This window comes from Chrysemys picta, chromosome 2 (assembly GCF_011386835.1).
Source record: "Chrysemys picta bellii isolate R12L10 chromosome 2, ASM1138683v2, whole genome shotgun sequence".
In the NCBI taxonomy this organism is placed as follows: Eukaryota; Metazoa; Chordata; order Testudines; family Emydidae; genus Chrysemys; species Chrysemys picta.
The window spans coordinates 10,493,688-10,516,074 of record NC_088792.1 but is presented as its reverse complement, the minus strand read 5'-3'; the positions used below and the strand labels follow the sequence as shown (position 1 = coordinate 10,516,074).

The 22,387-nt window shown below is 48.5% G+C and overlaps 1 protein-coding gene across 3 annotated transcripts in view; it reads left to right on the top strand.

Annotated features, from left to right (window-relative positions):
- Nucleotides 1-22,387, top strand: part of ZBTB47 (zinc finger and BTB domain containing 47) — a 94,580-nt gene that overhangs the window by 57,603 nt on the left and 14,590 nt on the right. For all 3 annotated transcript variants that reach the window (XM_005286310.4, XM_005286309.4, XM_065582616.1), the window contains exons 2-4: nucleotides 8,277-9,653; nucleotides 19,558-19,705; nucleotides 21,844-21,959. In XM_005286310.4, coding sequence (XP_005286367.1) covers nucleotides 8,358-9,653; nucleotides 19,558-19,705; nucleotides 21,844-21,959 — 1,560 coding nt within the window. In that variant the 5' untranslated portion in view covers nucleotides 8,277-8,357. The remainder of the gene's footprint in view (nucleotides 1-8,276; nucleotides 9,654-19,557; nucleotides 19,706-21,843; nucleotides 21,960-22,387) is intronic.

Genomic DNA, 22,387 nt, shown 5'->3' with positions numbered 1-22,387 from the left:
ATACCCTATGTTATACTGGCTGTGGACAGTCGCAGGTGGCAGACGCTTAAGAGGGAGGGGTTTCTCTCTTGCTGGGGGTGATTAGATCCCCGTCTGGCACTGCTCCCAAGCTGCAAGACACATTGTAGGATTTAGGGACCTTTACTATTCAAAAGGAAAGGAAAGTACAGCTAGAAAGGGAGCAACCAATTATACCGTTCTCTAGCCTCGGGCCGCTACTAAACAGCTGCGGCATGACTTTACATTTTTCCAGGTGATGCCTTGCCTTAGGCAACAAGAAATAAAGCAACTTAAGTCATCCTAACCAGGGCTGATAATGAGTTAAAAAAGGTGAGCTGGAGTGTTATGTACTGTAATTGTGTAATTGCCTTTAACAGGTGTGTGGGTTTGGCAGGCAGGATGCAGCACCTTTTGAGAGACTGCGTTGGGAACTTGCGCTGCGCCCTGTTCTCTGTCCAAGAACCTAGAGGAAGCTAGGCCAGCTGCTCTTCAAGTGAGCAGCAACCCCCCCCCCCCCTGACTTCAATAAATCCATTCTGGGGCTGACCTAGGAGCCCTGAGTGAAAATGTGCCCAGGCAGGTGGCTAAAGAAACCAGACTTGACTCGTGAGGCTGAGCAACATCTGCCGTATTTTCCATTATTTTCCATTAGCTTGAGAAGTCGCTATTGATTTGTTCCGATGGTTTGCTGACCCTGCTGGGCAGAGGTGCGGGGGATGAGGGGATGAGTTATCCCAGTTGCTTAACAACACAGATTTCATTCAGGAAAACCGCCCTGCGTACAGCTTTTTTTTTCCTTTTGAGTCTTCATTTAATGGATGCAAAAAAGACCAAACTTTTGGTTTTGCACTGTTCACCATGCCCGGGGCCCTCTCATTCTGCAAGGTCTGTACTTATGGCTAGGGGATCAAGAAGACAATGCCATCTTCCATAACAGTGAGAGAAACCATGTTGGATAAAGTAGCCACGTAACTTAGCACTGAAGTGAAGTGGGGGGGAAAAATGGGAAACGTAGCCTAGTAAAAATTAGAAGCTAGTATACATTGTGACATACTAGCGTTGGGTGTATGAGCGAGTGATGTTATCCTGTGGGCTACTTGTAGACAAGGGATATATTCCTTCTGTCTGAGGTAGCACAGTGCAGTGATTAGGGGGCTAGACTGGGACTTGGGAGAATTGGGTTCAACTTCCTGCTTTATCACAGACTTGCTGAGTGACCTTGGGCAAGTCGCTTTGTCTTTCTGTGTCTCAATTCCCCACCTCTAAATAGACAAGGTGCACAATGTACTAAGGGTCATGGTGGATTCTCCATCACTGGCAATTTTTAAGTCAAGATAGGATGTTTTTGTGACAGTTCTGCTCTAGGAATTTTGGGGGGGGGGCGTTCTCTGGCCTATGGGATGCAGGAGGTCAGACCAGATGATCACAGTGGACCCTTCCGGCCTTGAAATCTAGGAATCGATGACAAAAGTGAGGATGTCATGGTTACAAGGCAAGCTGCACTTCTGGCCCCCTTGAGGGTAGCGCCTCAGGTCTTGGGCCTCTTGCCCTTTTCCTGTGTCCGGGCGGAGTTCTCCATTCTTCCCCTCTCAGACCATGATCTGGTGACACCACCTGAATGTTGCTCTGCAGGTCCGACTGGGTGCAGGCACCCGCTTTTCTTCCCTCGGGGAGCCAGTGTAGGAACAAGCACTAGAGGAAAAATGATTTTACATTAACAAACAGCCTATACTCATCTATCTTACCTAAAGGCCTACCACCCCAGAAGGGCTGCCTGGCCTAGATTCTCCAGACACACTCAGTATGTTCCTGGGTCTGATTCTGGTTTCCGTCTGGTTTCCCCTGCACTCCCCAAGACACTCTCTGTCCTGTTAAATCTTGCCAGCCTTCTTTGTCCTACAGGAGGCTTATTCAAGTCTTGGTGAGCTTTGTCCCGTGCTGGTTGATCCAGTCCGGTAGGCTCAGTCGGGGTTGAGCTAGCATCACTGGACTAATAGTCCTTGCATTGTCCCTTTAACAGTCTTCCGTGTCAGCTGGTAGCTGTCTAGGTCATCCTTTCCTTCTTCCCTCTACTCTCGACTGAGTGAGAAATACTTAAACCCAAACACAGAAAACACCATCCCGATAGCCAGGCCCAACATGCAGCAGTAATAAATTCTCAAAGGGCAGTTCCATATTCACTAGAGGGGATAATACATTCCCTACCTTACAGGGGTGTTGAGAGCAGAAACACAGTAAATAGTGCGAGGTTCTCAGATACCCCGATGGTAAGGGCTGCTTATGTGCCTAAGGGCTTTTCTACGTGAGAAAGTTTTAGCAGTTATCCAGGTATCGTTCTACTGGTATAGAACAATCCCTCCAGCGTATGGCTGCTCTATTATTCTGCTATAAAAGGGTTGTTTTCAGTTTAACTTACACGCTGTCCCAAGCAGCATGAACTAAACTGGAAAAAAAAGGTACTCTTACACCAGAATAAGTGGTGTGCAGGGGGGTTACACCAGGATGGTTATTTCTGGTTAAATTCACACCTTTGGTTATATAGAAAAAACTTTCCCATGTAGACCAGCCAGGGATGGATAGAGAGATACATACTCTCGCCTAAGGGCGCTCTGAAGTAATAAAGGGCTGTAATTTTTATCCTCTAGAACTGTAGGGCCAACGTTCTAGCCCCAGCTCCCTCTGTGTGTGTGTGTGTGTGTGTGTGTGTGTGTGTGTGTGTGTTTTAGACAATAATTGTTGTCTGCAACCTTTGGGTTTATCTCACTGTAATGTGTGTGCGTGTGTGTGTGTGTGTGTGTGTGTACAGTGCAGTATTTACTGCAGTATGCAGCGAACACTGAGCGCCACTGAGGTTCTGATCGTGCTCAGCTCAGAGACACTCAGTGGTAGCAGGGGAGGGAAGCAGCTGAAGTCACTACAAGCCTACATGCTCATTTGGTTCCTTTTGTGGTTTGAGGAAAGACGCCAAATGGACCCTCAGGTCTTTTACTATAAATTCCAGCTCTTGGGTTGAGCAGGAGGAACGCTGTGCCTGCTGCATGCTTGCGGTGATTGATGCCGAGTGCACGCTGGCTCTCTTGTGACTTTCCCCAGACTTAGTGTGAGATGTACGTGGTGTGTGCCCTGTGGTGCCTTTCCCCTGGATCCCGCAGTGTCACAGCCCATGTCGAGGAGGAAGGAGCATGGCACTTGCATGCTGCCGCTCTTGTCTAGTCGTTCGGGGCCCGATTCTCATTTACGTCAGTGCCCCTTGGCATCGCTCTGGCAGGGTATAGGAGCCTTCAGGTGGGTGTAAGTTTACTCTCCCTGTAAGGCCCTGTTTACACTGCCAGTGTGGGGCCAAGAGGGCGATCGTGTAGATGAGAATCGTGCCCTTGGTCTTCAGAGCTGCTTCTGAAACAGACGAGGTTTGTGTGGAATGTGGTCTCCCCTCTCCATACGCCCACATAACACCTGTTAATTCCCAGCTGGAGGGGCTGTGCTCCCGCAGCTGGAAAATCACGCTGGCCCCCACTCAAGCGATTAATGAGTTAGGGGGGAAAAAACTCCTGTCTGTCCATCATCAGAACCATTTATATATAACCTTGCTTATAAATGTACCCTCCAGGAGCTGGGTGGAAGGCCCTGCCGTGGGACTTCTTTCAGCTGGCCACAGACTAGGAATGGCGAAATGCAGAACACACTGCACCCCCGCTGCCCTGCCAGCCAACATGCTCTTGAGAAGCCAGGAGGGGTGTTCAGTCCTCAGGGCCCATTCAGCTCTTGGAGGCTTTACTGAAACTGCTGACAAGGGTCGGTGCTCTGGATGACTCTTTCCTCTGCAGGGAGGGTCTTGCATACCCGGGCACTCTATATACACCTCTACCCTGATATAACGCTGTCCTCGGGAGCCAAAAAATCTTACCGTGTTATAGGTGAAACCGCGTTCTATCGAACATGCTTTGATCCGCTGGAGCGCTGCTTTACCGCGTTATATCCGAATTCGTGTTATATCGGGTCGCGTTATGTCGGGGTAGAGGTGTACCTGGGAATGTGGCCACATCATGTGCTGCTCCCCAGTGGAGAGAGGTTTTATTTTAATTCTTTTTAGCCTCCCAATGCGATTGACGCGTCACTGAACTGGTGGCTGAAAAACTCCTAACTCTTAGAAGAGCTCACCAGGTGCCGTGGTGGATCTTCTACTACTTGGAGTCTTGGTCGGTGCTGCCTTTTGTGGATAGAGCATTGAACTGAGAATCAGGAGACCTGGGTTTCTATTCCTGGCTCTGCGGCTGGCTTGCTAGTGACTTTGGGCAAGTCGCTTCGCCTCGGTCCGTCTCAGTTTCCGCATCTCTAAAAGGGGGATATTGATACTGGCTTTGAGGTCCATTGATGACAAGCACTGTGTCAGCGCTGGGGATTGTTACTATTTTATTTAAATCCGGATAGGACATCGCTCTAAAAGTAACGCTCTAGCACAGCCACAAGTTACTGGGCTTGATTCAGGAATTACTGGGCGAACTTTGGTGGCCTGTGTTATGCAGGAGGTGAACCTAGATGATCGCAAAGATCCCTTCTGGCCTTTCCACCGTGAACGTGAGCCGTTGGCTTCCTCTGGATCTCTTGTGGTTTGGTTTGGTTTGGTTTTCCCCTTGCTTTACGGCCAACGTGCCTCAATTTGGATCTGGAGGCACTTTCCCTGTATCAGTTCATTCAGTCTCTTCTATTCTACATAGGTTCTTATACTGCGCTCATCACTGTAGTATCTGTGTGCTTATCACAGTCGTGCATTAAGTGACTAACATCTGTCACATGTTGTTTGTTCTCTCAGCCTCTCCCCGGGGGAGAAGCGTGTGCAGTTTTTGTAATTTTTTTTTTAATATAGATACCTGTTGCTCTGTGTTTTATATTAGAGAAGGCGCGGTCTGAGAAATGCACCTTGCACTGGGAGCAGAAGGTGGTGAGGTTTGTATCTGGATCTGTAAAAAGCAACAGAGCCCTGTGGTACCTTTAAGACTAACAGATGTATTGGAGCACAAGCTTTCGTGGGTCATGCGTCTGACGAAGTGGGTATTCACCCACGAAAGCTTATGCTCCAATACATCTGTTAGTCTTAAAGGTACCACAGGACTCTCTGTTGCTTTCTCCTGCAACAATGAGTTCCACAGGGTGAGTAGGTGGCACGCCTGTGTGTGTATTTCCTTTATTTGTCCTAAGGCTAACAAGTAAAATTTGAAAATGTCTATGGGATTTAGGTTTCTGCGTCACGTTGGAAAATGGGGCTTATAGACTCCTTTGGCAGTTTTACCCCAAATGTTCAGATTTGGGTATTTAAAGTTAGGCACCTAAATTCTTATTTAGACACCTGATTTTCAGAGATTTGGGTCCTCATGCGTGTGACTGAGTCCTCATCATCTCTGAAAATCAAGTGTCTGCAATAAGAATTTAGGGGCCTAACTTCAAACCGCCCAGGTTAGAAATTTTTGTTAGGCTTAAAGTCACCAGTTCTTAATTGAATTGAGTATTTGGGCTGAAACAGCCCAAATATATATATATATATATAATATATATATATATACACACACACACACCCCTGGGTACCAGGGAGATCAGTGCCTTAGTGATACCTTAGTGATACCTTGTACCTGGGGCAGGGAAAGGGTTAATCTTTCTAGCATCTGAAATCTTCATCCAGAGTTCTAGGTCACTTCCATATTCTGACTAAATCTCTCCCCCGCTGCCCCTCTGCCAGGACCACAAGAAGCTGGAAGCTAATTGCCGCTCACAGATACGGCTGGAATTACTTTCGCTGGGAGCCCATTGCTGCTTGCGTTTCTCAGCGCAGTTGTTAGGAGGCGTCTTTAATCCACGGCTTGCGAATAAAAAGCACAACAGTTCTAATAACTGAGATTAGTTAGTGCTGCGTGTTGGGGTGGGGGAGGCCAGCAATCTGGCATGCATGCCTCTCTAGCAGCTAGGCCTAGATTCTCCTGGGCATGCTCTCATCTCATGACTTTATTATGGTGGATTTTTGATCAGTTGAAACAAAGAACCAAGGGGCTAAAGCTATAAAGTGCTCTGAAGACAGCTGGCCTGACTTATGCTAAGGATGCTTTGAGCCATTCCAGGAGCATAGGGGGAGCCTTAAAGTGGTTGGAACAAGCTCTCCGGTGTAGCGAGGCTGCCTGGCTGCTATGTAGTAGCTCTCCGCCAGCCCAGCTCACAGCCCCAGCATCGGAGGAAAGGACTGGCGGGAAATTTTCCATCAGAACTGTTTAGCTGGAAAATTGGGTTTTCAGCTAAACTCAATTTTTCACAGAGACTGTCTGCTTTCCACACGCGCTTTTTTTTTGGGTCAAAAACTCAGACTCAAACATTGAAATATTTTGACTGAAAGCCACAAATGGCATCATGGGAGATGTCATTAGACCAGGCAGCCCGGCCTAGAGAGGAGAAATAGGAGCATGAGGTACCTGAACGACAACTCCCATGAGGCACCAGGGCAGCGTATCCAAAGTGGAATATTTTTGGTTTTGGCTAAAATATTTTGAGTTGTTGCTTTTTCTCCAAGGAGTCGACTTTTTCTGTTGAAAATTCGGAGTTTTGGAGAAAATGATTCTTTTTTTTCACCAACATTTTCTGTAGAAAAAAGCCCCTTTTCTGACTAGCTCTTACGTAGGAAGCAGATTGGGGGCATGGTCAGAGAGCACTCCCCAAGACTTTTCTGTTTTTCGTACAGCCCCAAGGCTGCTGTGCCATACGGTGGGTGTTGGGCAGGTCCCTGAACAGCCCCACAACGCAGGGAGCAGGGCCGGTTGGGAAATGATCTTTTGTTCCTGAAAAACATTATGATGAAAATTCTTTTCATTTTTTCTTGTTGAAATTTTTCTGCAAAAGTACTTTTCTCCCAAATTTTCATCAAAAAACTGGAAAATCCTAAGATCTTTGGCCAAAATCTGGATATTTTTTTTTGTTTTGTTTTCAAATATTTTACAGAAATATTTTGATTTTGGGGCTGAAACTTTCAGGTTGTGTTTTGACATTGAGAACCTGAAGAGTATTGCTGGCAACTGATACGTCCCATGAAGGTTTCCGTTTTGACAACAAAGCCATTTTTCATAGGAAGGAAAAAAAAATTTGAATGAAAAACGTTGACCAGCCATAATGGGGAGTGCAAAGGTAGCTTAAAGTCCTCTTTATCCCGTATCTGCATGCTCTGTCCCTCCCTCAGGTGCCGTAAGAGAGCAACTGGGAGTTGGGCCCATTCCTTCTGGGCATTTGGGGCATATCAGGGATGAAGATACTAGTATCTAATGTGCTGTAGTGGAGATGGACCTCAATCCGAACCCAAATCCCCCCCACCAGTTGGGGGCATTCTGATCTGTGTCTGGACCAGGCAGCTCCGGACGTGTCTCTGCAGTCGTAGTCCAAGTGACTTTGCCCCTTTGCTTTGTGGCTCAGGTGCTCCTTCGTCTCCATTTCAAACGATCACTTAAACCCGTTCAGCGCTGCGTTGGAATGGTAATGACTGACAGTTGATGGGGTGAGGGTGGGCAGGGCTTTTCGCCGTTCATGGTGACGTAGGTTTGGTGTTCTCAATCCAGTTCCCAGGGAACAGGTATCCATTGAGTCACAAATTGCGTTTGTCACAAATTGTTGACAGTTTCCTCAGACAGAGGAAGGTTTGAACTGGCGTGAACTCCCTTTCGCACTGTGGATGAGACTGTGTAGCCAAATTCTTAAAGAACTCATATTAACATCAACATGGGGCTTTGTCTCCCTCTAGTGGCTGGACCTTGTAAGGAGGTTTGAGTCAGCTGTTGCATTTATGGACCTGGGCTTTCAGCTCAGGCAGTAGCGCTTCGTTCTTTTGAATCCGGAGGTCTGCAGAGATAACCAGAGCACAGTGGGTGGGTAAGGACATAGGGACAACCCATTCTCTCAAGTCAAAGACCCACCACAGCAGATAAGAATAAAGCCTGATGCTTGCAATGGGCTTGTCATCCAGGGATCTCAAAGCAGTTTATGGAAGTGGGCTGATATTATTGTTCCCTCTTCACAATTGTGGGGGGACAGACGTGGGAGGTGGTGGAGCCCAGGGCCATGTTACGGAGAAGTTATCAGTCATGGAGTAGAGCCAGGCGTATTAGTTATCAGTGTGGTGGTCTAACTACTAGGTTAAGCTGCCTCCCTCGGCATCTAGCTTCTGTTGTCAGGGAGGGAAGTGAGGGACCATTTAAAGGAAAGGGTTTTTCGCTCCTGAATTCTTGCATCTCCTTTCTTCTCTCTCCCTGCAGCTGATAGTAGAAAAGACAACTGACTACCCTTCCGCTGAATACTCTCTGGTGGAGGATGTAGCCCTCCACTTCACGTGTTTGATGGACAGACTGAACGAGCAGCGCCTGTTTCAGCCGGACCTGTGCGACGTGGACATCGTCCTAGTTCAGCAGAAGAGCATCTTCCCCGCCCACAAGGGGGTCCTTGCCGCGTACAGCCAGTTCTTCCACTCTCTCTTCACCCAGAACAAGCAGCTGCAGCGGGTAGAGCTCTCCCTGGAGGCCTTGACTTCCCAAGGCCTCCAGCAGATCCTCAACTTCATCTACACCTCCAAGCTGCTGGTGAACGCCTCCAATGTGCAGGACGTCCTGAACGCTGCCGCCGTGCTGCAGATGAACAACATCGCCTCCTCCTGCCAGGAGCTCATCAACACCAGATCCCTCAGCCTGGCCATGGCCAGCGACATGGCCCTGCCCCCCGACGCCTGTGGCAACTCTGTCCCCCCGCAGTACTACTGTGAGATTAAGCAAGAGGTGGACTCTCTACACCCCAAGATCTATGCCCGGGAAGGAAATGATCCCTACTCAGTGCGAGTAGAGGACAGAATGGGTGGAGACGGCAACCAGCACCTCCCGGCTGTGGCTGCCAAGCAGTATTACAAGGAGGAGAAGGACAGTGGCCTGGCCACCATGTGTAAGATGGAGGGCGGGGAGTCTGAGGAGGATCTGGACAGCCAGAGCTCTTACAACCGGGAGCAGATCATTGTGGAGGTGAACCTCAACAACCAAACCCTCAATGTCTCCAAGGGGACGGAAGGGAAGCCCACCGCCAACGAAGCTGCCGCCGTGATCAGCCGACCGGAGGGGGATGGACGTGACACCGAGGAGGAAGGGGAGGAGGAAAACGAGGAAGCAGGGGGGGAGGAGGAGGAGGACGCTGAGGTGGGGGAGGAGGAAGAGGAGGAACACAGCGAAGAGGAAGACCTGGAGGAGACCACCGAGGAGGAGGAGGAAGAGGAAGACGACGAAGAGGTGTCTGAAGTGAAAAGGGAAAAATCTGGGCAGCCCCGCAGGGGGAGCAGGTCATCCAAGGCCACCAAGTCCACCATGTCCACCAGGTCCCAGGATCTGGCCAAGGTGGTGGAGGAAGAGGAGGGCCAGCGTGGGAGGAAGAGGAAAAAGGAGCAGGATGGGCTGGGCCCGAAAGTCAAGCTGGAAGAGAAGCAGCACTACCCCTGTAAGAAGTGCCCCCGCGTCTTCAACAACCGCTGGTACTTGGAGAAGCACATGAACGTCACCCACAGCCGCATGCAGATCTGCGACAAGTGCGGCAAGCGCTTCCTGCTGGAGAGCGAGCTCCTGCTGCACCATCAGACGGACTGCGAGAAGAACATCCAGGTGAGCCGCAGTCATGGCCCGCCTGGCCCCAGGGCGCTGCAGAGGGGCCCGGGCACTCTGTGCCACCGCCTGGTGACATGCCAGAGGTATGCGGGGATTGGGCATCGTACTCTCCCAGCAGAGCCACGAGTGATGCTCCAAGTACTCTGAGATTGCGGCTGGTGTTCCTTATGGCAGTGAGGTTTGTGTGTGTTGTCCTGGGGCTCTAGTGATACCAGATCTTACTTTGGCTCCCAGTTACCCCGCACATCCCGATCCCTGGTGGGTGGGAAAGAGAGGCAATAAGTGATCTACACTGCGTGGCTCTGACTGCCTTATAACAGGAACAAAACCACTGAGGTACAGTAGAGGCATGGCCCAAAATACTGCTGTGTCCTGTGGGGTCACTATAGCCTTCTGAGCTGTTGCTGCAGAGTTTTGTATTTTAAACAAAGACAGGCACAGGTGGGGCTCTGTCCCGCTTTTTCTGACTGAAGGACTGGGAGGGCTGGGGGGCAGGGTTGTCCCTAAATAACAGGGTCTTTGAGAGGCAGGAATAAAAATGTAAACATGGGGGTGAGGGTAGGGGGTAGGGAATTGAAAGGATCCTGGATTGAAAGCTACATGCCCCGAAATTATAGAATCCTAGAAAATCAGGGTTGGAAGGGACCTCAGGAGGTCATCTAGTCCCACCCCCTGCTCAAATGCTATTAAAGGGCCTCATAATGAGGATTAAAGTCTTGGCCTAGTGTCCGAGCGCACTGGCATGGCACCTTATAGAGGGCAGGCTGTGGGCACAGAGAGAACACGGCATAGAAAGCTAGGTGACGTAAGGCTGTGATGAATGGCTGGCGCCAATGTGTTTGAAGCCCGTTAACAGTGGCATTGCAGGTCCATAGCTCTGACACCAGAAAACATCCCACTGCTCTGACATCACACCCATGGGAGCTCTCTTACTTTAAGGCAGTGGTTCTCAACCAGGAGAATGCATACCCTGGGGGTACCCAGAGGTCTTCCAGGGGGTACATCAACTCATCTAGACATTTTCCTAGTTTTACAACAGGCGACATAAAAAGCACTACCGAAGTCAATACAAACTAAAATTTCATACAGACAGTGACCTATTTATACTGCTCTGTATAGTATACACTGACGTGTAAGTAATATTTATATTCCAATTGATTTATTTTATAATGATACGGTAAAAATGAGAGAGTAAGCAATTTTCAGTAGTAGTGCGCTGTCACACTTTTGTATTCTTATGTCTGATTTTGTAAGCAGATAGTTTTTAAGTGAGGTGAAACTTGGGGTACGCAAGACAAATCAGACTCCTGAAAGGGGGACAGTGGTCAGGAAAGGTTGAGAGCCACTGCTTTAGGGTGTTGACAAATGTCAGTTGTAGAACTGCAGTGCCAACTGCTGGAAAGAAACTAAATTGCAGCACTGCAGCGAGTGGACAGTGGTATGCATCCTCGTGTTATTGTGTAAACGTGAAATACGAGCAACAGGGAATCAAGGAAAACGCTGGGTTTCTGTGACCCCAAACCACTCAAGCATTGATCTCTTGTTCTGCAGTCACTGCCCCCTGCCTCCCAGTGTGTTACACTGAGACACAAGGAAATTCCTTATCTACCGGTGTGAGTGTCTTGGCAACAAGGGTTTGTCTGGTACAATTAGAATCTCGAGCAATGATGACCAAGGATTTTAGTTGTTTAGTATGTAGACCAAGGTTGTTTAGTTTGTAGACGAGGAAAAAGTAAAGCTAATTTCTTTGTGTATATTTATGTGTGTACACACACACACACACACACACAGAGCATAACCCCACAAACAGAGCACAACCCCCTCCCAACACACACAGAGCACAACCCTTGTATCCAAATGCCCTGATCCAAGGAACTGCTAGCAGGTCTGTTTCCGATATTCCCTACCAATTTACCCCAATACATAACAGTGTCACTCAAGCAGTTCGGATAATCCATGATGCTACTGTCTATAGGTACTTATCTAATGTTTCTTGTCATTTTCATACATATACTTAGACCTTGTCTATAGTAGAAATATTGCACCGGCTTATCCAAACCGATTTTAAAAGTCAGTCAATCAATCCAGTTACATTGATACAAACTCTTAACATAGACACACTTCAGCCAATTTAACCCTGTTTTAAATTGATTTAGCTTAATTTGGAAATTTGCTGCGTGAGATAAAACAGCTTTAATTCTTGCTCTAAATCAGTTTAGCTTTTGTGTCAGCGAATTTCTGAATTCAGTTAAACTAGTGTAATCCTTGCTTAAATCGCTTTAAGTATGTCCCAGTTTAACTAGATTTAATGGATTCTTAAAATAGATTCAGTTAAACCAATGCAACTTTTCTAATATAGACCAAGTCTTCTTTAAGAGTAATTTATTGGCTGGCTGCTACAGTGGAACAATACAGGTGACATGAACCAATCAGAACCCAGGAAAAGTTTAATAATGCTGAATGCTGCAGCTGCATTGATTAATCAGTAAAAGTGAATTTTTAAAAAATTCTCCAACAAATCTTCTAATCCATGTTGAACTGTTTTAGATGATGCTGTCATGACTAATATATATATCCTAGACAGTCCCATGCTATCCTTCCAGTGCTTGAGTGATTTATTTTTAAATTAATCCAGCTCTGATCTTGTGGGGGTTATCCCTAAAACTATAGCTATGGGCAGTGAGGTTGGTGAAGCCACGTAAAATTCGAACTCTTGCCCTTCCATTACCCACGTGTGAGGGATACTGAGGGATAAGGACTGGGCGTAAAAGATGCAGGAAGTCTAGGAATGCAGAAGGCTTCAAATAAGATAGGTTCACTCTAAGCATAAAATAACACTGCTTATAACCAACTTCTTGTGTCGCTGTTTCTGTGGGAAATAGGGAGGCACAGTCCAGGCCCACCATGGTTGCGACTCTCCCACAATGGAGAAACCACATAAGAAGGAAAAAAAAATGGTCCATAGTTATGGGTTAGGCTACGATTTAGTCATGGGTATTTCTAGTAAAAGTCATGGACAGGTCATGGGCAATAAACAAAACTTCACGCCCCTGACCTATCCATGACTTATACTATAAATATCCCTGACTAAATCTTGGGGAGTCACTGCTGGTACCAGTGGGGAGAGGCGGTACCAGCCATGACATCAGCTGCCGGGGGCTGCCGGAGCAGCAGCTGTCCGGCAACCCTGGAAATCGCTGCTCAGGTGGTCCCCAGGGCCAGCCGCACCGCCTGAGCAGCGGCCGGTGCAGCTGGCCCTGGGGCTGCTCCAGCAGTGGCCCAGCCCCGGAGCCAGCTGCTTGGGCGACCCCGGGGTCAGCCACACCGGCCGCTGCAGAAGTCATGGCGGTCACAGAAAGTCACGGAATCCGTGACTTTCCGCCACCTCCGTGACAGACACAGAGCCCTAGTTATGGGCCACGTTCTGGTATCCTTACTCAGCCTGAAGAGTACTTTATCCCAAGCGTTCCTATTGAAGTCAGCAGGCCAGATTGTCACCTGTTGTAAGTCAGCGTAGCTCCATTGAAGTCAATAGCTACATCAGCTCCACCAGCTAAGGTTCAGCCCCATTTGCATCCACTCGTAAGAGTAAGGCACTGCTCAACCTGAGTTCGAATATCAGAATCTGGTGCTAAGGTCCTGAGATTGAACTTAAAGCAGAATTTAAACTCCTGTGTACTGAATGAATTACACACAAAAAAACCCTACATTGAAATATTACGGTTGCAATCTCCGTCATTCAAAAATGTCAGAATTAAGGTTGTGTGTGCAACCTTAATTCAGCCCCTTGCATGTATGCATTATGGTACAATCTTTTTAGATGATCAGATACTGTTTTTTTCCACAGGACCCTTGCCTCATTCAGTGCACAGGATAGTTATTCAGTATTTGGTTTTCTCCTCATAGTTCAGTGTGCACCCCTGTGTTATTTTACTGCACACTATTCAAACCCTGCTATGAAGATGGAGTCATTAATGCCCTTATGGGCTTTTCTGTGGCCCACATCATTGTCTATCCAAGTGCTGCACAGACAGTATCCAGTCTATCTTTACATCACCCGGGGAGGTGCAGGGATGGTATTATCCCCATTTTACAGAAGAGGCACTGAGGCACAGAGAGATTAAGGTTAAAAGTTTTCAGTGATTTGGGGCAACCAGTTTGAGGCAGCTAGGACCTGATTTTTCAAAGTACTTTGCATTAAATAGCAATTTATGTGTTCGGGGCACAGCTCCCATTGACTTCCCTGGCAACCGTGAGTGCTCAACACCTCTGCAGATCTGACCCCAGGGTCTCAAGATGGCACCCAGAAAATGAGGACACACAATTAGTGACTGCCTGTGAAAAGTTTGATTGACGTGATTTGTCCAGTATCACATAGGCACTGTACAGCAGAAGCAGGGATAGAATCCAGTTTCCAGGGCAGCATTCAACTGCCTTCATATTGTAACCACGGGTGTGTCTACACGGCAACACCCGTAGCTGGCCCATGTCAGCTGACTCAGGGTCATAGGGCTTGGGCGGCGGGGCTGTAAAATTGCAGTGTAGACGTTTGGGCTCTTACGAGAGGGGCGGGTCCCAGAGCCCAGACTCCAGCCTGAACCGAAATGTCCACACAGCAATTTTTAGCCTCACAGCCTGAGCCCTGAGCGTGAGTCAGCTGACACGGGTCAGCAATCGCCACGCTGCTGGTCTTTTGTTCCAGTGTAGACGTACTCAACAAGGCAGGAGTCCCGCAGAAAAAACGGTTGGTCATCGTGTAATTAAAGATTGTATCATAATGTATATGCACAAGGGAACAGAATTAAACTTGTACAGACAACCTTAATTCTGGCATTTCCTAACTTTTGAGTACTGGACTTCAACCAAAATTGCAACTTTTCTGAGAATTTTCAGGCAAATATTTTGATTGATTTGAATTTAAACTAATCTATTTTATAAATCTACATACAAATCATTGTGCCTGTGAAGGATTTTTGCCTGGTACTGTTTTCTTGTACAGTTGAGCCCCCCCCCCCCCCTTTTTTTTTTTTTTTTTAAGTCTTAGTGCAAATCTATAGAAGTTTTTTGTGCATTTTTGTGGTAAAATAAGTATTATGAGCGAATTTATGTTCTTTCTGCGTCTGACAATGATGCTAAGCTTGTACGGCAGTGAGACGTTCAGTTCTTTGATCTGTACATTGAGGGAATAGCATTGTGGAATATGAAGAGTGCTGTGACATTGTGCCGGCTTGGGGAAAGTACAAGTATCTAACCTGAAGGAGGTTAGAGAGTAGGGCTGGTTGAAAACACATGGATGACCATTTTTTTAACACGAAATGGCTTTCTGAATAATACGAATGTGCTGAACGGTGCTCAGAGCATAACTGGGATTGTGTAGTTAATGAGGTGGTTCTCTGTGGGATGTCCAGAAGCTGCAGAAGTTGGAAGGTGTGTAGTGAATGAAGGAGGGGACTGCAGGAAGAGAAAGGAGGGTCTCGTGGCTAAGGCAAATGCTACCCTGAAGAATTGGAATCAGTCCCTGCTTCTGCCACCGAGTTACTACATGATACTGGGCAAGTCACTTAAACCAAACTTCCCAGGTGGCCATTGTGTCTTCTTTAGTTCTTTCTTTCTGGGTTGTCTGAACTTCAGACACCTGGGGTGTGACTTGTGAAGTGCTGAGCATTCCCAGTCTGAAGTCAGTGGGAGTTTTGCTTTGAACATATAAAGCGCTAGCTCAGGGGTCGGCAACCTTTCAGAAGTGGTGTGCCGAGTCTTCATTTATTCAGTCTGATTTATGGTGTCGCGTGCCAGTCATACATTTTAACCTTTTTAGAAGGTCTCTTTCTAGAAGTCTATAATATAGAACTAAACTCTTGTTGTATGTAAAGTAAATAAGGTTTCAAAATGTTTAAGAAGCTTCATTTAAAATTAAATTAAAATGCAGAGCCCCCCGGACCGGTGGTCAGGACCCGGGCAGTGTGAGTGCCACTGAAAATCAGCTCGAGTGCCGCCTTCGGCACACGTGCCATAGGTTGCCTACCCCTGCGCTAGCTAATGCCGGGGAAGGAAAGCTCATTCTCCAGAAGGGTTGAGCTCTGCGTTGTAGCCAGAGCGCTGAACGCTGAAGACAAGGCTTGAAAGCACTCTGGTAACGTGCAGCTCCTGGGAGAGAGATGGGGAACTGAAGCAGCAGACACATCTGATCCCATCCCTGAATGGATCCCACAACACTTTACACACATGGCTAACTGATGTCGAGCAAGGCTAGGCAGCGATTTGGGCAGGCAAGGGAGAACAGTTTTCCCTCCACACTGAGAATGCAAATAAACTGGGATTGACAGAATAAAATGGCCAAAAGTGGAGTTAAGCCTGGATGCTAGATTTAACACATCGGTGATTAACAAAGTGCCCGGGGTCTTCAGTGACCACATATGTTTGATTTTACAAGCCCCATCCAAATTACAGCATGCGCGGTAGGGCAGTGCCCCCTCTGCTGAGGCTTTGATTCAACACCGGGCTTACCTTGGTGAGTCAGTAATTTGTCCCGTCTTTCAGCAGTCTCCAGACCTTGGGGGTTTCCCATCCAAATGCTGGCCAAGTCCAACCCCGTTTAGCTTCTGTTCTCCCCAGCCCTGGCGGCCAGAGGTGGCGTGGTGGCGGAGCGGAAGCCTACTGAGCTGGCACCATGAGAAGCAGAGAGTGGGTTAATCCCTGCGGTTCTGCCCGTGCTGTGAGCTGTGGTCCTTAAGTGGGGCTTGAAACCAAATTTGCTGTCAGTCTCTTCAGGGAATGTGACAGATACAAACTTAGAGACGTGGTGGGGGTGGGGATTAGCAAAAAGAGAGGGTCTTGGGAGGCCAATAAAAGATAACTGCTGCCTGTGAAATGTGAATTGGCGCTGTGTCCCTGGGTCTCATTGCTTCTGGGTAAGCACAGCTCAGGGAGTATAGCAAGCGGCACTATCCTGTCTCTGACTCCTTCACGGTAAAGATTGTTCAGGACGCTGGGATGCTTGATCATCCGAAGTCAGCGATTCCTGAGCAATCCTGTGACTTGCCTATTCCAAGGGGCAGCTCTTTCCCCCCGGAAAGTGATCGCCTGGAAGTGGAGCAGAGAGCGCTAGAGCCAGATTATGGCTTTGCGAGCCACTGGCTGTTGGCTAGGGCTAGTAGGAAAACGCAGGTAGTTCTTGAGCAGGGTGGAGCAAGGTGATATGCCTGTGCATGGTTTAGTGCCTCTAGGGGGCAGCACCTTGAGCAGCTGGTGTGGTGGGGCAGCTCGCATCTTGGCTCTTCCCTGCATCCTGCTCCCATTCATCCCTTACCCTAGGCCCCGCAAGAGGCTTTTGAACAGCAGCGGATCTGCAAGAGACAGAGGTGCTGCAGGGAGTGGTGTGGTAATCCAACAGGGGCACTCTTCCCTGGGCGGTTGGTGCAGAGCCAGCGCCCAAGCCTGGCAGGAGAGGGCATTGTGTTGAGAGAGGCCCTCTTCTGAATGTGACCTAAAACTGAAGCTGTGGCCGACTGGCCATTAACGATCCCATGGCAGCTTTTTGGTCAGATTCCCCTGGGATAACTATATCCAGCCTCCGTAAATCCCTCCTGCAGTGACGAGTGGGATCAGTATTCTGGTGTTATACTGTGTTAAACTCCCCGCCCCCCCAGAGAAGGCTGCAATTCAGTGAGGGGACAAAGCGCTCCCTGTGTGTCCTGTAGCAATGAGTGGCGCTTGAAGCGGTATCGACTCCCCTGCTCGTTCTTGCCCTCAGTGACGCTCATTCACGCGGTCATTCCCCTTCGTGGTGATGGCTCCCAGCGAGAGCGTCAGGGAAGCGGTGAAGGTGAAGCCTCGCTCATGGTGCCTGACAGGTCAGTTCCAGCCGAGCCCCGGAGCTAATGAAATCTGGGACTGCATAGCTTGCTCCTGCAGGAGGACTGTAACCTGTAGGGCAGCGTGTGGTAAGTGCCAGATTTAGGACTTTGTGGGGTTCTTCGTGATCCGGTGCTAGCTGGAAAGACGGTGAAGGAAACCTGGGCATGCGCTGGGCTCTGATTGCGAGGCTATAGGCGGTTATGCCATGTGAGCGTTATTAGTTACGTTACGGTAGTGCCCTGGAACCCCAGTCAAGGAGCAGGGCCCGCATTGTGTTAGGTGCTGTACAGGCAGGTAACACAGACAGTCCCTGCCCCAGAGACCCCATGGTCTTGGCGATTCTGCGCCCAGCCGATGCTGATGTCTGGCTGGACTCCTTTGGGATGGCTGCTGCTTTCGTGCTAGGCCTCAGCCAGTGTGGGAGCTGGTATGGCCTCGGGGGGAATACAAGGAGCTTGCATGCAGCGGCAGACGAGCACTGGCTGAACACATTGCATGCTGGGATACCACCATCCCCAGCTGGCAGGCAGCCCAGGGAATCTAGTGCCCAAGGACAAGGCGGTCCTGGCCCAGGCCCCACACTGTAGTGTAGCTAGCAGCTGGGAGGGCGTCTCCAGGCTCTCTCCGCCCTGTGCCTTCCCCCTCCCTAGAGCATGTACAGCCAGGGAAGAAACTGGCACTAGCCTGAAGCTGTGAGAGAGAGAGGCTGAGCCAGGCCAGTCTAGGAGGGGGAAGCGAAGCTCCAGGGGATACAAGCTCAGAAGGATCCTAATCAATCCTGCAAACGCCACTGGGTTTTGGGTCGATCCCTCCAGCGTTGCTGATGGTTTGAAGAGACGCAGCCTATGGCTTTCATTCCGAACGACACCCCAGGCTTGCTGGGGACTAGGATATCCATCCTCCGACCCACGTGCCGCTGCTTAGTCCGTTCACCGTAACTCTGTTTGCCTCTCGGCTTGCTAAAGTAAAGATGGTAGCGTCCTCTGCCCCGGGGAGGAAAGAGAGGATCTGCACAACAGCAGATGCCCAGCCTCACCGCCACACATGTCCCACTGCCTGGGATCCAGCCCTCATGCATCAGAACTGCAGTGGATCTACAGCACAGGCCCTCAGCAGCCAGCACCTAGGGTGAGAGCAGCCAGCGCTGCACCCTATAAACTAGGGCTGGTCAAGAATTTTCCCTCAAAACTTTTGTGACAGCAAAGTGGATATTCCGCTCAAGCTGAACGAGTTCCTTGGGGCTTTTCGACCAAAGGTCACCATTTTCTGTGAGAAAATTTCAAGAAACTCATTTGTTTTCATTTTTGGCAAAATGTTCCAGGCGCGGGACTATCCCATTTCCCGACCTGCTCTGCTACAACCATGTGGTCCTCATTGGGGTAGTCAGCTCTGTTGTCTGGTGCAGAAGGGCTGGGGTGGGGCGTTGGTGTCTCCGGCTCCATGCACTCTCCTTCTCCTTTGGAGCATGGTTGATCTTGTAGAACTCAAGTGGGCAAGAGGAGTGTGATTGTTAGGAGTGCACAGGGGAGCAGCATAGAGTGAAAAAATTCTGTCTGGACTAGGGTGACCAGATGTTAAGGGGAAAATATTGGGACTGCCGTAGGGGGAGCGTGGTTTTTTTTTTTTACACTCACCCATCTGGGAGTTCAGCAGCAATTTGGCAGAGAGCCCTTCAGTCGCGGACGGTCTTTGGTGGTATTTTGGCGGCGGCTAATAAACCTTGCCGCCAAAGACAGAAGCACCGTCCGCCACTGAAGGACTCACCGCCAAATTGCCGCCGAAGACCAGGAAACAAAATATCAGGACAAATGGTGTCTCGACCGTACTCTGGACAGGATGCGGGACAAACTCCTCAAAATCGGGACAGTCCCGATTTTATTGGGACGTCTGGTCACCCTAGTGTGGACCCCCTATCATACCCACCCACTGTAAGGCGACAGTTTGTCCCATGATGCTACGTTTAATTTTGTAAGCTGGGGACCCTTCCCTGTATATTTCCCCCTCTGGTGTATTTCAGCCCCTGTCTTATTCTTCTCTTCTCTTGCAGTGTGTGACGTGCGGGAAAGCATTTAAGAAACTCTGGTCTCTGCACGAACACAATAAAATTGTCCATGGCTACGCGGAGAAGAAGTTCTCCTGTGAAATCTGCGAGAAGAAATTCTACACCATGGCACATGTGCGGAAACACATGGTTGGTGAGTGCATGGGTGTTTGTGCTGGGGCTGCGGGGGCATCACGCTTAGTGGAGATGCAGTTTAACCCTATCCCTAGACTGCGCTGAAGAGGTTTCCCACATATCTCTTAAAAAACTGAAATTAGAGCTGGTCAAATGACAGATTTTTCAGTTCATTGGCAGTTCTGGAAAACGGGGAAAAATAGGTTCCAGTTGAATTAAATGTTTTATTAGACAAAATCAAACCATTTCAATTCTGACCATTTTTAATGTTTTTGAAATTTTTAAATAAAATTCCTTTCAAGCCAAAAAATTGAAACAGTTTGTTTAACAAATGTCTAAACAAAATGTTTTCATTTTTCTGAATTGCTTTCAAATGAACAATTCAGCGAAACTAACATGTGAATTCATGAAACGTTTGGGTGTTGTCAAACCTGCATTTTTGCTTGGCCGAAAAATTTCACCCTAAATGAAATGTATGTGTTCTCCGGAACTAGTTTATGGAGGAGATGGGAGACGGACGCTTTAGAGACAATGCTGTTTTCCTTTTGCTAATAAAGTTCCTTGTTGAGCGTTAAAAGAAAGCGACTCTTATGGTGAGTCTTTACCACTGGCAGGTTGTCGTTGTCACACTTTCAGGGTAACTGCACCTGTATTTTCCCTCTGAGATCCAGTTCAGGAGTGCCCAGTCTGGTCTCTGGCCTCCAGCCCTCACCTGTCTCTGGGTAGAAACCCTTGTCCCTCTCCCTTCTGACTGGCGGTTTATGGCTGCACAGCTCCCTGCCACACCCTATGGTATCTCCAGCAGCCCTGACAGACACCTAGCCCCCTGCTCTTTAGTTTCTCTCCAAAGACAATGACAAGGTTTTTTTACCGGTGACCACACAGCTCTTCCAAAGGTCCTGTCCCTTTGCTGAATCAAAAGGAAGCCTATTTAAACTCAACCTTTTATACCCGAAGTCTTGCTTTGTCTCCCAGCCTCCTGAAAACGGGTAAAATCAGTCGCTCCCCCAGTGCCCCAGGAGCTCAAGCTTCAAAGACTGGGAATCTACATAGCCAGCCTTGAGATTTTGCATAAATCACCCTCTGGTAATTCCATATTCCGCAGGAAACCAACTCAACAAGCCAAGAACACTCAAATACACGTCGCCCGTATTGGTGCAGAGGGCTATGAATAGTCTACAGCTCATACTGTTTGGTCCGTCTCGAAAGAATGGCTTTTTGAGGTTTTCCTGATTTAAACATAAAATACAATATGCCCGCCCCAAAGATGCTGCATATAGTTGCAATATCTGTCACAGGTCTCAAGTGGCTTGTGACAGAATTTAAGTGTGGGTCTGCTCAGAAAAGGGACTATATAAAAATGACCCTTTCTTTTCAATGGCTTTCCATCAGGGTCAGAGGAAACTGCGGCAGGTCGAGCTTTTGGTGCTTGTTAGCCCTGCAGAACCAACACAGCTATGGGAGGGTGTGCTAGGGTCTCTTCCTCCTTGTGCATGATCGACAGGATTGTTAATTAAGTTACGTGGTCAGAGGCTGCTCTTTAGTTATTGAGGACAGTGGGGCTTGAAAGGCGTAAGAGCAGGCAACATGTGGCCTGCTGGTTATATGCATGAGAAGGAAAGACTCCAGCTGGACTCTGAGATCCCAGGATGAGTTTGCAGAGCTGTTGGTTAGGGAAAAGCCTCTCTTTACTGAGGAAGTTTCACCTGGATTTATTGAAAGACGGTAGTTCCTACTCTTTATTAAAGAGAAACAAAATAGGAGACAGCACCATTTTTTTGTTTCAAAATATTAAGAGAGGGTGATAAATGCAAAAGTTCAGAGAATGCACTGGCGGCTAGGCAGCGCGGCCAGTGAGTGACGAGAGGTGTGTGTATTGTTTCATAAAAGTTATCGCTGTTTATTTAAAATCACTTCATGCCATTTGCCCCGTCTTTCCCGAGCTAGCTCAGCTGTTAATCTAACACAGACTTTAAGTAGCTTCGTTTCTCATTCATTCCCATGGCAGCCCTCTGAGGTACAAAGTGCGGATCGCCTTATTTTGGCGTGTCAGCGATGGGCTCCGTCTGGAGGGAGCGCCGGGGCGTTCTCGCTATTACGGTCACTTTGTATCACCTTCCCCTTCAAGTCTTATTGCCTTTTTGTCTTCATTTGTAGCTCACACCAAGGATATGCCGTTCACATGTGAGACGTGTGGGAAATCGTTCAAACGCAGCATGTCCCTGAAAGTCCATTCTCTTCAGCACTCCGGGGAAAAGCCTTTTAAATGTGAGGTAAGAGAAGAAATTCTGCAGACACCCCCGCCGCAAAAAAAATCCCTCCCCCCACACCTTCAACATGGTGAGTCACCTGCTTTCTGCTTGGGACTTCAGTCTCAAATTAGCACACACTCATGCCCGGCCCCCAGCACAAGCCCTTCTGCATCTGAACCCTTTCGTGCTAATTGCTTCCATTTCCTGTAACCCAGAGGATCTTTCTGTCGTCCAAGCATTGCCATATGCTTTACAAAGGCTAATTTAGCCTTCCCTAAGGCCTTTAGGAAGGAGATAATACCTAACGAACCAGCTAGTCATCACCAGGGATCCTAGTTTTCCGTGGTTAAACCCCCCCCACCCCCCGAAATTCTGTAATTAAAAAGAACCCATACATATCCAGGTTTTCCCGCGCTTGAAATGAAATCTGATGGCCTGAGCCCCGCCGT